Raw genomic sequence first — 12,035 nt, 5'->3', positions numbered from 1 at the left:
CTTGAGGTTCACCTCAGTGATTGTCATCTCTTAATGGGGGAGTTTGGTTGCTGAAGCAAGCTGGGCAGAAATGCTGTCCCACAACAAGTGATTTAAGCTCTAGTGATCACTTAACAAAACAAAAGACTCATTTAGCTCTATGGTTGAACAGTGGGGAGAGGCAGATTAAACTGTGCCTGGGGCTTTGAAATAGAGTCTACACCTTCTGGCAGGGACACCTATCCCCACCTCCTCCTACTTTCACACTGGTCTGGCATTCAAGTCCCTGGCTTAGTGAGTTCATTTCATTTGAGGGTGACCTTAGCACAGTTCTGCTGCCCTTTACTCATACAATAAAGATAACAACATTTAACTACCCCTGAATTACGTACTAAAGACATTTGTAACCCAACACCAGCCAAAGTTGATCACTTGAAGCTACATAGCTCCAGTCCGCTGGATACCTAGGTGGAGCGGATGTGTTCACGTAAATACAGTCTGGTCCTGAAGTCTTTTCCCTTCCCCAGCTAGCTGTCAGTGGAAAGCTCATTCAGACCCTGCTTTCATAAGTCTCTGCTGCAGCCTGCCTCGGTTTTCCCTTTTGATGAGGTAACAATGAGGTCACTTTAACAGTCCCATTAAAAAGAAGCCAGACTCTCTAATTAATGTCAGCGTATCTCCATTTAATAAAGTAATCTGAAAGGAACGGTGGAAACGAGTTAAAAGGTCTACCCTCTGAGCCCAGACAAAACATAACAGTCCCCACACAAAAGTTTCTGGATTCCAGCAACAGATTCTTCTGCTGTAAGGCCTCGGGCTACTCCCCTGCCTGGAGAGCCCTGCATTCCTTCTCCTGCTTGCTCAGGGTCTCTCTCTGCCTGGAGAGCCCTGCATTCCTTCTCTTGCTTGCTCAGTGTCTCTCCCTGCCTGGAGAGCTTTGAAGTCCCACCTTTCTGTTTGTTCAGAGTGTCTCTGACCTCATGGCTTCCTGCTGCTCTTTTATAGATAGGCTTAGTAGAACTCCATTTTTTTCCCTCTCTCAGTGTGGCCCATAAACTATCTAGCTGGGACTGGCCACCTCCAGGTCTTTGGCTCCTAAATGGGCAGGCTACCCCGTTACAATGTCCAAAAGCCAGCTCTTCGTTAGCATTAAAGGATCTTACATCTTTATACAAGGCTATTATTTTTTTGCTGATGTCTGCTTATCAACAATATGATTACTTATACAGGTTATCAGATTATACATGTCTCAAAGTTCTATACAGCTGTTACCTCCAGGAATGTTATAAAAAACAGTCATCGCCCACAATTCATCTTGCCCATAAATCAGTCAGGTGTTTAACAACTACCCATTGATCTTGTAAAAACAGCTGATCTTGTTCTTCTGGCCACAATCTCATGTGATAACAGTGCTATAAAATGAAAACCCAAACACTATCCCTGATTTGACTTTCGACTCTAATCCCAAATCCTAGTTTAATTTGCATCCAAAAACCATCTCATGTCATTTCACCTGTACAAGCTTTAACTCTCTATTATGTCGTGTTGTGGTTAAGAGGAGGAGGATGAGTAAAAGACAAACTGCAAGCTGTCTCTGGTGTCTGCTTTTGTGACCCAAATACACATTTCAGGAATCTCATAATGTCACTAGTAGAACCTTTTTGAGATCTGTCAAATTGCTGGGCTCAGACTGGTTTCTGGCTCAGACCTATTTGGATTCAGCTGGAGTATCTCCACAAGATAATTCAGCACAGAAAACATAACCCACTCACACAGCAATGAGGATTATCATCCCTCAGGATACATATGCTAGTAAATGTGGGCTGTTTTCCAGATGCTTAAGAATCTTCATTAGTTAATCCTCTTGTGTTTGTTCTTTTCCAGAGGGACCAACATGATCTCGGAGTGCATGTTCACTTCACTTGTGTCGAAACTTAGTTCTGTTGAGTAAAATTTTATTACACACAAATGCATTCACTCAGTGGTGTAGCAAACGAGATCAGATTCTGAGTTCTGTTACCTATGTGCAAATCGTGTGTCATGTACAGGGTTGGGATAGATTACTGGAGCAAAGTGGGAAACAGAGACTACATTTTCAGAGTGGTAGCCGTGTTAATCTGTATCACCAAAAACCACAAGGAGTCCTTGTGGAACCTTAGAGACTAACAAATTTACTCCTTGCCCCAGCCAACTCACTCTCTGAATCCCAATATGGTCTGTGGTCTGCTCCTGGGGTAGTGTAACTATGCAACATGGGCTTGTGGCACAGTCACACTCTAGCCCCAAGATAAGGGGATAGGTTTATTTGTGGATAAAACAGATTGGGTCTGGGCAAGTCTCTCCAGGCATCTTGACGCTAATAGCCATTTTTCTGTGTCTCACTCCCATCTCTGTGCAGAACCATTATTTCATATACAGGATCTGCCAAGTACTCTTTATTCCATATACCAGTCTCCCTCTTCTGTCAGCGCCATCAACATTCACCCCTGCCATTTGTTGTCACCAGGTCAGCAAACGCATGTTTCTCCTTGGACCTACCTGTGACAGGTGTGCTCAGATCACTGATAAACAGTATGTCGGGCATTTGGAGAACCAGGCCATACTCCTGCTGTGTTAATAACATACAACATCAGTAACTGCTTGTTCTGATCTTCCATTCACATAATGAATAAACAAGGTTGCCGAAGTAAAAAGATGCTCTGTGTCTTCTGAAAGAAACTTCTTACAGATGTTAAGGGACATGCTTAACATAGACACAATCACCATGGCTTGGTCCTTACAGTTTGGCAGGCCACAGCAAAGTGCTGGACAGAAATATCAGTTTAATTTGCACTGCTCTATTGAGGAAAGTGATAAGGCAATGCCTTTTTAGCTGAGAAAAGGTGGCAAATGAATTTGGCCAATCACAGAAGGAAGTAGAGACGGATATTGTCTCTTGAGGAGAGAAGGCTCATCTTCCCCTGAGTTCTGGCTGGGTTTTTCATCTCCTGAAAGAGAGCATGGTGTGACCTTTTTCCCAGTTACTCCTCAGGAGCAAGAAATGGACAAAGCTTTCTGAGAGGCTGCCCGAGACTATGGAACGAAATCCCACAGAAACCAAGGACTATCACAAATCTTACCACCTTATGCTCTAAGCGCAGGGTGAATTCTTTGACCTTATAAAAAAATCCCAAACGAAGCTCTCCACTCCACACACTGCTCCCTCTTGGGAGAGGATGAGAAAACAAACACCTGGCAGATGTTAGTCATCTTGCTCAATGCACTACTCAGACACTACAGCGATGAGCGTGGTATAAGAACCTATCTGGAATGGAATGAAATCCAATAGGACAGTGAGGATCCTGTGGCGTTGTCAAAGACAGGTGTTATTAGTGGACAGTGAGGAGGAGATCCACATATTAACGTCTTCTTTCAACAGTGTCTCAAAAGGGGAATGGCAGGGTCACACACACTCCCATACACCACATACACCAAGCCACCCAGCTAGGAGATGGCCATGGTTGTCCCAGAGGCACAATTACCCTCCGAGCTCCTCTGGAGCATGGGGTTCTGAACTGGCACCAATGCAAATGGCTGCCCCTAATTTTTCTCTAGCTCAAACATTCACAGACACTAAATCAAGGGTCTGGAAAATTAGATCCCAGCTGCTCCATCGGCTAGAGATAGAAGAATACTCCACAATATTTCTTTGCTATTATTTGCCCAGCTGACTAAATTTCTTCAGCCATACCATCCTGACTCTCTATGTACAAGGAGGAAAAGATCAGCATGTACTGTACCTGACACAGAGCAGCATCAGAAGCTAACCAGATTCTGATTCTGTCTGAAGGGTGTGGGATAGGTGTGAGTATAGGATCAATGCATTTATACCTAGAAGAGAGAGAGAGAGAGAGAGATGAAAACACAGCGTTGTTATTGCTGTTAAATTTCTGCAGGAGCAGATTGTTCATGCCAGGGTATTTTTATCTTGTTTGTAAGCACATGTAAAATAACATGTTAGGTAAACCAGCAGTATACACAGAGAGGAAGCATCAGTCTAAAGGCAATAAGGTCTATTGGTCTGAGGCTAGGACAATGTGTCAGGATTTTATAAGTTCTAACCCTGTCTCTGTCCCTGGCTTGCTCTGCTGTGTAGTCTTGGGCAAGTCACTAGAGGCTTGATCCTACCAGCTGTGCCTGCTGAAAGATGCTGAACATTGTCTGTTATCACAGAAAAAGGTCAGCTTCTTCTAGCACTTATCAAGTGACTGTTAGCAAAGGAAAAACAACATTGTCCCAAAAGCTCATCTACCTGCCTCTCTCTACTTCACTATAAAACTTCTACCTAACACTTTCCCAGGTTCCCCTCCAGCCAGGCTTCCTGCTACAGCTTTTAAGGAACAGTACACATATGCTCTCAGCATCCCTAGTGAAGTCAGCAGCTGTTATGAGCACTCAGCCTCTCCTCAGATTAGTCTTCAGAATTGTAGCCCCCTAATTCACAATGACCTGATTATTCTAAGTATAATGAACCCCCTATGAAAAGGAAGATCTGTTTTTGATTGAACATTGATACATCAAAGTGTTTGTTTATCCTCAGAAAGACAACTCCCCCTTTCCCTCCCCATCTGCCCCTCCTCAAAAATGTATATTACCTTCTACAAAGAAATATCAGCAATCCTCCAGTGAAGATCATGGAGGGAAACAAAATTAGTATGAGCAGCTTCCAGGTGTTCATTTTATAATCTTTATATTCTTAAAAAGAAGAGGGAAAGTTAGTTTTAGTAAAGTGAAGCAAATATAGAATCTTCAAAAGGTACAACCATAAATGGGTGCATTATACACTCTAGGGCAGGGATGGGCAAACTGTTTGGCCCAAGGGCCACATCTGGGTATGGAAATTGTATGGCAGACTGTGAATGCTCACGAAATTGGGGTTGAGGGGGCTGGAGAGGGTGAGGGCTCCGGCTTAGGGTGCGGGCTTTGAGGTATAGGAGGGTGCTTTGGCCTGGGACCAGGGGGTTCAGAGGGCAGGAGGGGGATCAGGGCTGGGGTGATGGCTCCAGCTGGGGGGTGGGCCCTGGGGTGGGGCTGGGGATGAAGGGTTTAAGGTGAAGGAGGGTGCTCTGGGCTGGGACTGAGGGTTCGGAGGGTGAGAGGGAGATCAGGGCTGGGGCAGAGGGTTGGAGAGTGGGGCAGTGGCTCAAGGGTGCAGGCTGTGGGCGGCGCTTACCTCAATCAGCTCCTGGAAGCAGCGGCATGTCCCCCCTCTGGCTCTTACGTGGAGGTGCAGCCAGGCAGCTCTGCTGCACACTGCTCCATCTGCAGACACCACCCCTGCATCTCCCACTGGTCGCAGCTCCTGGACAATGGGAGCTGTGGAGGCGGTGCTTTGGGCAGGGGCAGTGTGGTGAGTGGAGCCCCCTGGCTGCCCCTACACATAGGAGCCAGAAGAGAGACATGCTACTGCTTCTGGGAGCCATCCAGAGCAGCCCCCAGCCCTGCTCCCTGGCTGGAGCGCTGGAGCAGAGCAAGCCCCAGACCCTGCTCCCCAGGGGGAGTTCGAGGGCTGAATTAAAATGGCTGGCAGGCTGGATGCGACCCACAGGACGTAGTTTGCCCACCCCTGCTCTATGGCCTCTTTTTTATAAATTATTGAATCAAATGATATTATGCTTCTTTTTGTAATGCTGTAAATCCAAAGAACACTTCTCTGAGATTTTATGAGAGATAGTGGATAGAGCATTGGAGTGGAATGAAGGAAACCTTGGGTGTATACCTAGTTCTGCCACTGACTGGCTGGGTGACCTTGGGCAAGTCACTTTGCCGCTCTGTGCCTCAGTTTTTTCCATCTGCAAAATGGAGATAATGATACCAAACTCTTTTGTAAAGCACTTTGAGATCTGCTGATGAAATGTGCTATATATGAGATAGATGTTAATTTATTATTTTTTATTATTATTATTATTACTATTTATTATAGCTTTCAGAAGTGTTACTGTTATGCTGCTATTCTATGCACAATAGAATTATAGTAGGGACATCTGCTTTTGATGTAAATATTGTATACGTTCAGGTTTTATAGCACAGAACTTGCTCATACATTATGTAGTTCATTCAGTGTGGTTTATATTGAGTACATTGTAACCTTGTGACTAAAGTTGTTCCAATTCTTTGAACTCAAAGCTGAAATCATGCAAAACGTGCCTGAATCAAGGTTCCCTGTGTATTCAAAATTGACTCCCAGACTCAGCAAAATGTGTCATTACATTTCTGATTAGATTGTAAAATCTTTAGGGCAGGAATTGTCTTCATGTGTGTTTATACAAGACTTATTGTGCTAAGCACTGCTACAGTACAAATAATAAGAACCATCTTTGAGGGGTCTAGTTCATGGTTTTAGCTCAGACTGGATGTGGGCTGCGTAGGCCATATTTCAAAGGGGGAGGGATAGCTCAGTGGTTTGAGTATTGGCCTTCTAAACCCAGCATTGTGAGCTCAATCCTTGAGGGGGCCACTTAGGGATCTGGGACAAAAATTGGTTCTGCCTAGTGAAGGCAGGGGGCTAGACTCAATGACCTTTCAAGGTGCCCTCCAGTTCTAGGAGATTGGTATATCTCCTATTATTGATGTGGATTTATTTTAAATTAGGGTTGGGGCTCAAAACTGAACCAAAGCTTAGGTTCAGATTCCTTTGAACACACCTCACAGAATGTATCTCAAAATGGCAGAAATCAGGTAAGGTTAGCACTCAGGTTTTTCACCATTTTGTGCTCCGGTCAGGCTAGATGTGTAACTGGTTTTAGATCCAACCCAGAGCAATTTCAGAGCATGAAGGGCTTGAATATGGGCTTCCAGTTTGAGACTAACTACATATATTTCACATGGCTGTATTGTGAAATCAGGAGAAACCAAGCAATTTACAAACTGGTCGGCAGAGTTGTATGTAAGAAAGGCCTTTAACAAATCTTTATACATTTTAAGATGAACTAGGTGTTTTTCTCAAATGTATGTTCCAGAGATCAGTTCAGAGCAGGATCTGCTGCTTTCCATTTTAGCAGCTGGTTTTATGCTAAGCGAACAACTCAGCTAATTCTAGGTCTCCTTAGACAGACCAGAGAGAAAGAGCTCAGAGCACACTTTACCCCAGCCAAAATATCAGGTCTACTCTCCTTCTGACCACACCCTTTGGGGACCCGGGAATAAAAAACAGCACACATTTCCCTGTCCTCCAGGGCCCTGGCTCAGGAAGATATCAGACTGGCTGAAGTCAGGGACTGCTCGCATGCTTCAGATTAGGCATGTGTTTAAGTACTTTGTTCAACAGGGATCTAGGGATAGGTAAAGGAAGGCGGTGCTCCTGGCAACCTCCCCACCCTAGCACACAAACCATACAAACTCCTGAAGGAAGGAAGGGAAAAAGAGGACCAGGAGTATTTTTAGGGTGGAATGCAGGAAGGAGGGCCTAGCGAACAGGCTTTTGAGGGGGAGGAAGCAGTGGAATATATTCCCCAAATATCCAAGGAAACTGTTATTGGATCATATGGGTAATTCTCAGATTCTGTGCTTATCCCCAGGGTGTATCATAAGTTTACAGTAAACCATGTTTGTTTTTAACATGATCACTTTTGCAAATTTCTTTTAGATTTGCTCATATCTGAAGAGCAGGAAACCAGCTACTCATATGAGGGAAATCTGCTATTCAATTTCTGTTTCTTTTTTCTTAGCGGTTATGGGTAGAGGGTAAATAAACCCATTTTCTCTTCTCAAAGGATCAAGTCTTGTTTACGTATTTTACATCCCCTGAGCCATCCCTGTTTCATATCCAAGATGAAGATGATGCCTGGGTTACAGGACTGAGCGACTGGCAGGATGGTGGTGTTGTCCATAGTGATCAAGAGAGGAGGCAGCAATAAGGGTTTGGGAGGAAAGATTAAAAGCTCTCTTTTAGCCATGGGAAGCATTAGGTGTTGGCTAGGTGTTCACAAGAAGATGTCAGAAAGACAGGCAAAGATCTTCATTTGGATAGGAATTCGGGTCTGGAGCAGACAGGTAGATCTGTGAGTCACCAGCATAAAGATGGTAGTTGAATTTGTGTTTGTGGATGAGATTGAGCAGAGATACAGTGGAAAGATGGAGAAGAAAAGGGGACCAAGGACAGAGCCCTGTAGAAGCCCCACAGAAATCTGGATGGCAGATGAGCAGGGTCATCTAAAGGACACACTGAAGGAATGATTAGATATGTGTAGGATTTTGTGCACAGGCACGCACACACACACACAGACACACACAGATATATATTTCCATATATATGCATATAGGGCTAAGTGATCTGTTGCTCTGTGGCTCCTTTACACCAGTCTGACACCATCAAGATTCCAGAAAGGCAGCAGATTCTCTCATCAGGAATATCCCAGCACACAGGTTTCCCTGGATAGCAAAGAGGTGGCATAACCCTGACATAGTGGGTGCAGGCAAGTATCCGTGTGCTCCATTTCTGCTTGGCTGTTGCAATGTCCCCTTGGGGCCATGGGCAAGGAAGTATAAATGTGGAGAGATGGAAAGGTGGTATAAACCTAACTTCCTACTCCCTCCCATTCCTAGCCCTGCCAGAATGAAAAATTGTCCCCATGATCTATTAACAGGGCTGAATATATTAGGCCAACTCCTTTGAGGGCAATATAGTTGCTTTGCATTTGTGCCATTGATGGATTTTGTTCATAGGGCCAGCGTTTCTGCTCTCAGAAGGATCACTCCAGTTCAGGGGGATGTTCTCCGGTAATGCAGAGCCAACGAAGAGGCCACTAAGCTAGCTCTGTGCTTTAGAGTAAGGGAAGTGGCTGGAGGAAAGGTGTCAGGTCTGGGATGGTCCTACACTGTGCTAACCCCCAGTCGAAGTTTTCCCTCTTGGAACAATTAGCAGCCAGCCAAGAGAAGAGCCCTGCACACAATGGCCCCAGAATCAGGGGAGTGGGATCTTTGGGGGCAAGGACTGTCTTTCTATCCTGTGTTTGTACAGTGCCTAGTACAACATGGTCCTGGTCCATGACTAGGGCACTTCACTCCATCTTTGCACCCCTTCTCCCAACCTGCACTGCATGAAGTCTGGCAGGCCCCAAGACGTGGCCCACTATTCCTATTTATTCTGGCATACCCTTTTAGCAGCTAAAGTTCTTCCCTTTATATATTAAAAGTCATAGAAGTCTGGTAACTTACCATCATTAATAAAAACTGGTTCACTCCATTCACTCCAAAATTTGTTACTTATACATGTTGTTTTCTTTGCTCTGACTTGAATAACATATTGTTTTGCTGGATCATGAATTGGATGCACATATTCCTCTTCGGAAACATCTACGGGCTAGCACAGGTTTTGTTTCAGTGATTTAGCAATACAACTCAGAAACATATAATACTAGAGACCTCAAATATCATTGTCTCTCTTTCACACCTAATATAAATATATTTTAGTTACAGTGTTTATGGTAAATCACAGTCTGATTACTAGCTGGGGTATATGAAAAGCCAGATTTCAAAACAAAAGAGCAAAGCCTGGGAGCTGATAAGATGAGAAGCTACAAAATAGGAGAATTTTGATATACAAAGAGTAATGACTCCTTTTTAATTTTCTATTAGCGTGAGCCTGAAAAACATATTAAGGCCAAGCTCGTTTGTTTTTATTAGTGTTTGGTTTTGGTTTTGTTTGTTCAGGGTTCTGTTTGTTTTGGCTTGGTTTTGTCACAGATTTGTATTTGTTTCCCTAAAGAAATAGCCTACATTTTCAAAAATAACTAGCAGTTTTGGGTGCCACAATTTTGCGGTAACTAACCTTAAAAGGGACCTCAGAGTGGCTGTTCAGCATTTGTGAAAGTCAGGGCCCATTAAGATCTCTCAAGTTGGACACTGAAAAATTGAGGTACCTAAAATAATTAGTTATTTATGAAAATTCAGGCCAACTATCATACATGCACAATAATACATGCTTTACAAGAGGCAGGAAAAAAAGGAGGGGAGGGGACTGTTACTGACAAGGAGAAGCAATAGTGGAAGGAATAAACTAAGAGGCAGAGAGCTGTGCAGGGAGGTTGTCATAACATAAGCAATGAGGTCTGGAATCATTATAATTTTGCAAGGCAGAATGACTCCAGTGGTGTTGGGGAAGCATGTGAGGTGCTGGCTACACAACATCTTTAAAAAGATTTATCATGCTGTCTTCTCAGCATGGTGCACAGCATAGTTGTGACCCTATGCACCGCGTGACTTTACTCTCCTCCTGTAAATCCTTCCTGACCTCCATCTCAGCCTTCGCTCCAGAAATGCCACAAAGGTTAATATGCTAAAACATCTCCGGGGGAGGGGGGGCGGGGAGGGTGTTCAAAGGCACACACGGCAGTTAGATGACCAACTCCCACTGACTTCAAAAGGAAGTTAAGCACCTAACTGTCCTTTGGGCTTTGACAAATCTTCCTCTAAAATACCAAACTTATCCTGTTTAACAACCTTTCACTGATATAACCTTCATCCTTCTCTGCCCTCACCTCCAGGCTTTAATCATTGTTGTCCTTTGTTGTATGATATTTAGATTAGATCCTGACAATGTGTTTCATGTGAGCCCTCCTTATGCACAGAGTGAGTCACATGTTGACTTCAGCAAAGGCTACAGGTGTTCAGCACCTCACACACTCAGCGTACTTGTGTGTAAGTGTCTAAATACAGACTTGGCTAAAACCTAACTTTTTGCACTGAATTTGAAAATGCTGAGCAATGCATGTGGGTTTTTTTTGAGGAGGAAAAAGTACAGTTCTAATAGTTTAGGTGGGTTACAAAAGCAACAATATCCAATTAGCACACTTCCACTTTACATTGTGATTTTCAAAGAATAGGCCTATAACACTTTAATAGGGCTGTCAAGCAATTAAAAAAATGAATTGCGATTAATCTCACTGTTAAACAATAATAGAACACTATTTATTTAAATATTTGTGGATGTTTTCTACATTTTCAAATCTATTGATTTCAATTACAACACAGAATACAAAGTGTACAGTGCTCACTTTATGTTTATTTTTTCTTACAAATATTTGCAGTGTAAAAAACAAAAAACAAAGAATTTCAATTCACCTCATACAAGTACTGTAGTACAATCTCTTTATCATGAAATTTGAACTTACAAATGTAGAATTATGTACAAAAAAACTGCATTCAAAAACAAAACAGTTTAAAATTTTAGATCCTACAAGTCCACTCAGTCCTACTTCTTGGTCAGCCAATCACTCAGACAAACAAGATTGGTTACAATTTGCAGGAGATACTGCTGCCTGCTTCTTGTCACCTGAAAGTGAGACAGAGGTTTGCATGGCACTGTTATAGCTGACATTGCAAGATATTTATGTGCCAGATGAGCTAAAGATTCTCATGTCCCTTCATGCTTCAACCACCATTCCAGAGGACATGCTTCCATGCCAACAATGGGTTCTGCTTGATAACGATCCAAAGCAGGGTTCTGCTTGATAACGATCCAAAGCAGTGTGGACTGATGCATGTTCATTTTCATTATCTGAGTCAGATGCCACCAGCAAAAGGTTGATTTACTTTTTTTGTCATTTGAGTTCTGTAGTTTCTGCATCTGAGTGTTGCTCTTTTAAGATTTCTAAAAGCATGCTCCACACCTTGTCCCTCTCAGATTTTGGATGGCACTTGAGATTCTTAAACCTTGGGTTGGGTGCTGTAGTTATTTTTAGAAATCGCACATTGGTACCTTCTTTGTATTTTGTCAAATCTACTGTGAAAGTGTCCTTAAAACAAACATGTGCTGGGTCATCATCAGAGACTGCGATAACATGAAATATATGCAGAATGCAGGTAAAACAGAGCAGGAGACATACAATTCTCCCCCCAAGGGGTACAGTTAAAAATTTAATTGACGCATTATTTTTTTAACAAGCATCATAAGCGTGGAAGCGTGTCCTCTGGAATGGTGGCTGAAGCATGAAGGGTCATACAAATGTTTAGCATATCTGGCATATAAATATCTTGCAACACTGCCTACAAAAGTGCCATGCGAACACCTGTTCTCA

General features: G+C 43.2%; 1 protein-coding gene across 2 annotated transcripts in view; it reads right to left on the bottom strand.

Annotated features, from left to right (window-relative positions):
* Window positions 1-1,034: 1,034 nt before the first annotated feature.
* The window catches only part of LOC116820671 (interleukin-5 receptor subunit alpha-like), a 32,279-nt gene continuing 21,278 nt past the window's right edge, over window positions 1,035-12,035 (bottom strand). Inside the window, exons 8-12 of one of the 2 annotated variants that reach the window (XM_032773310.2) lie at window positions 9,175-9,319; window positions 4,614-4,713; window positions 3,759-3,849; window positions 2,518-2,587; window positions 1,035-1,919 (exon numbers count right to left, since the gene is read on the bottom strand). In XM_032773310.2, coding sequence (XP_032629201.1) covers window positions 1,831-1,919; window positions 2,518-2,587; window positions 3,759-3,849; window positions 4,614-4,713; window positions 9,175-9,319 — 495 coding nt within the window. In that variant the 3' untranslated portion in view covers window positions 1,035-1,830. The remainder of the gene's footprint in view (window positions 1,920-2,517; window positions 2,588-3,758; window positions 3,850-4,613; window positions 4,714-9,174; window positions 9,320-12,035) is intronic. The other variant, XM_032773312.2, reaches the window with a different exon arrangement.

The sequence above is a fragment of the Chelonoidis abingdonii genome, chromosome 1 (genome assembly GCF_003597395.2).
Source record: "Chelonoidis abingdonii isolate Lonesome George chromosome 1, CheloAbing_2.0, whole genome shotgun sequence".
NCBI lineage: Eukaryota > Metazoa > Chordata > Testudines > Testudinidae > Chelonoidis > Chelonoidis abingdonii.
Note: the sequence above shows the minus strand (reverse complement) of the source record. Positions and strands in the feature narration are given on the sequence as shown.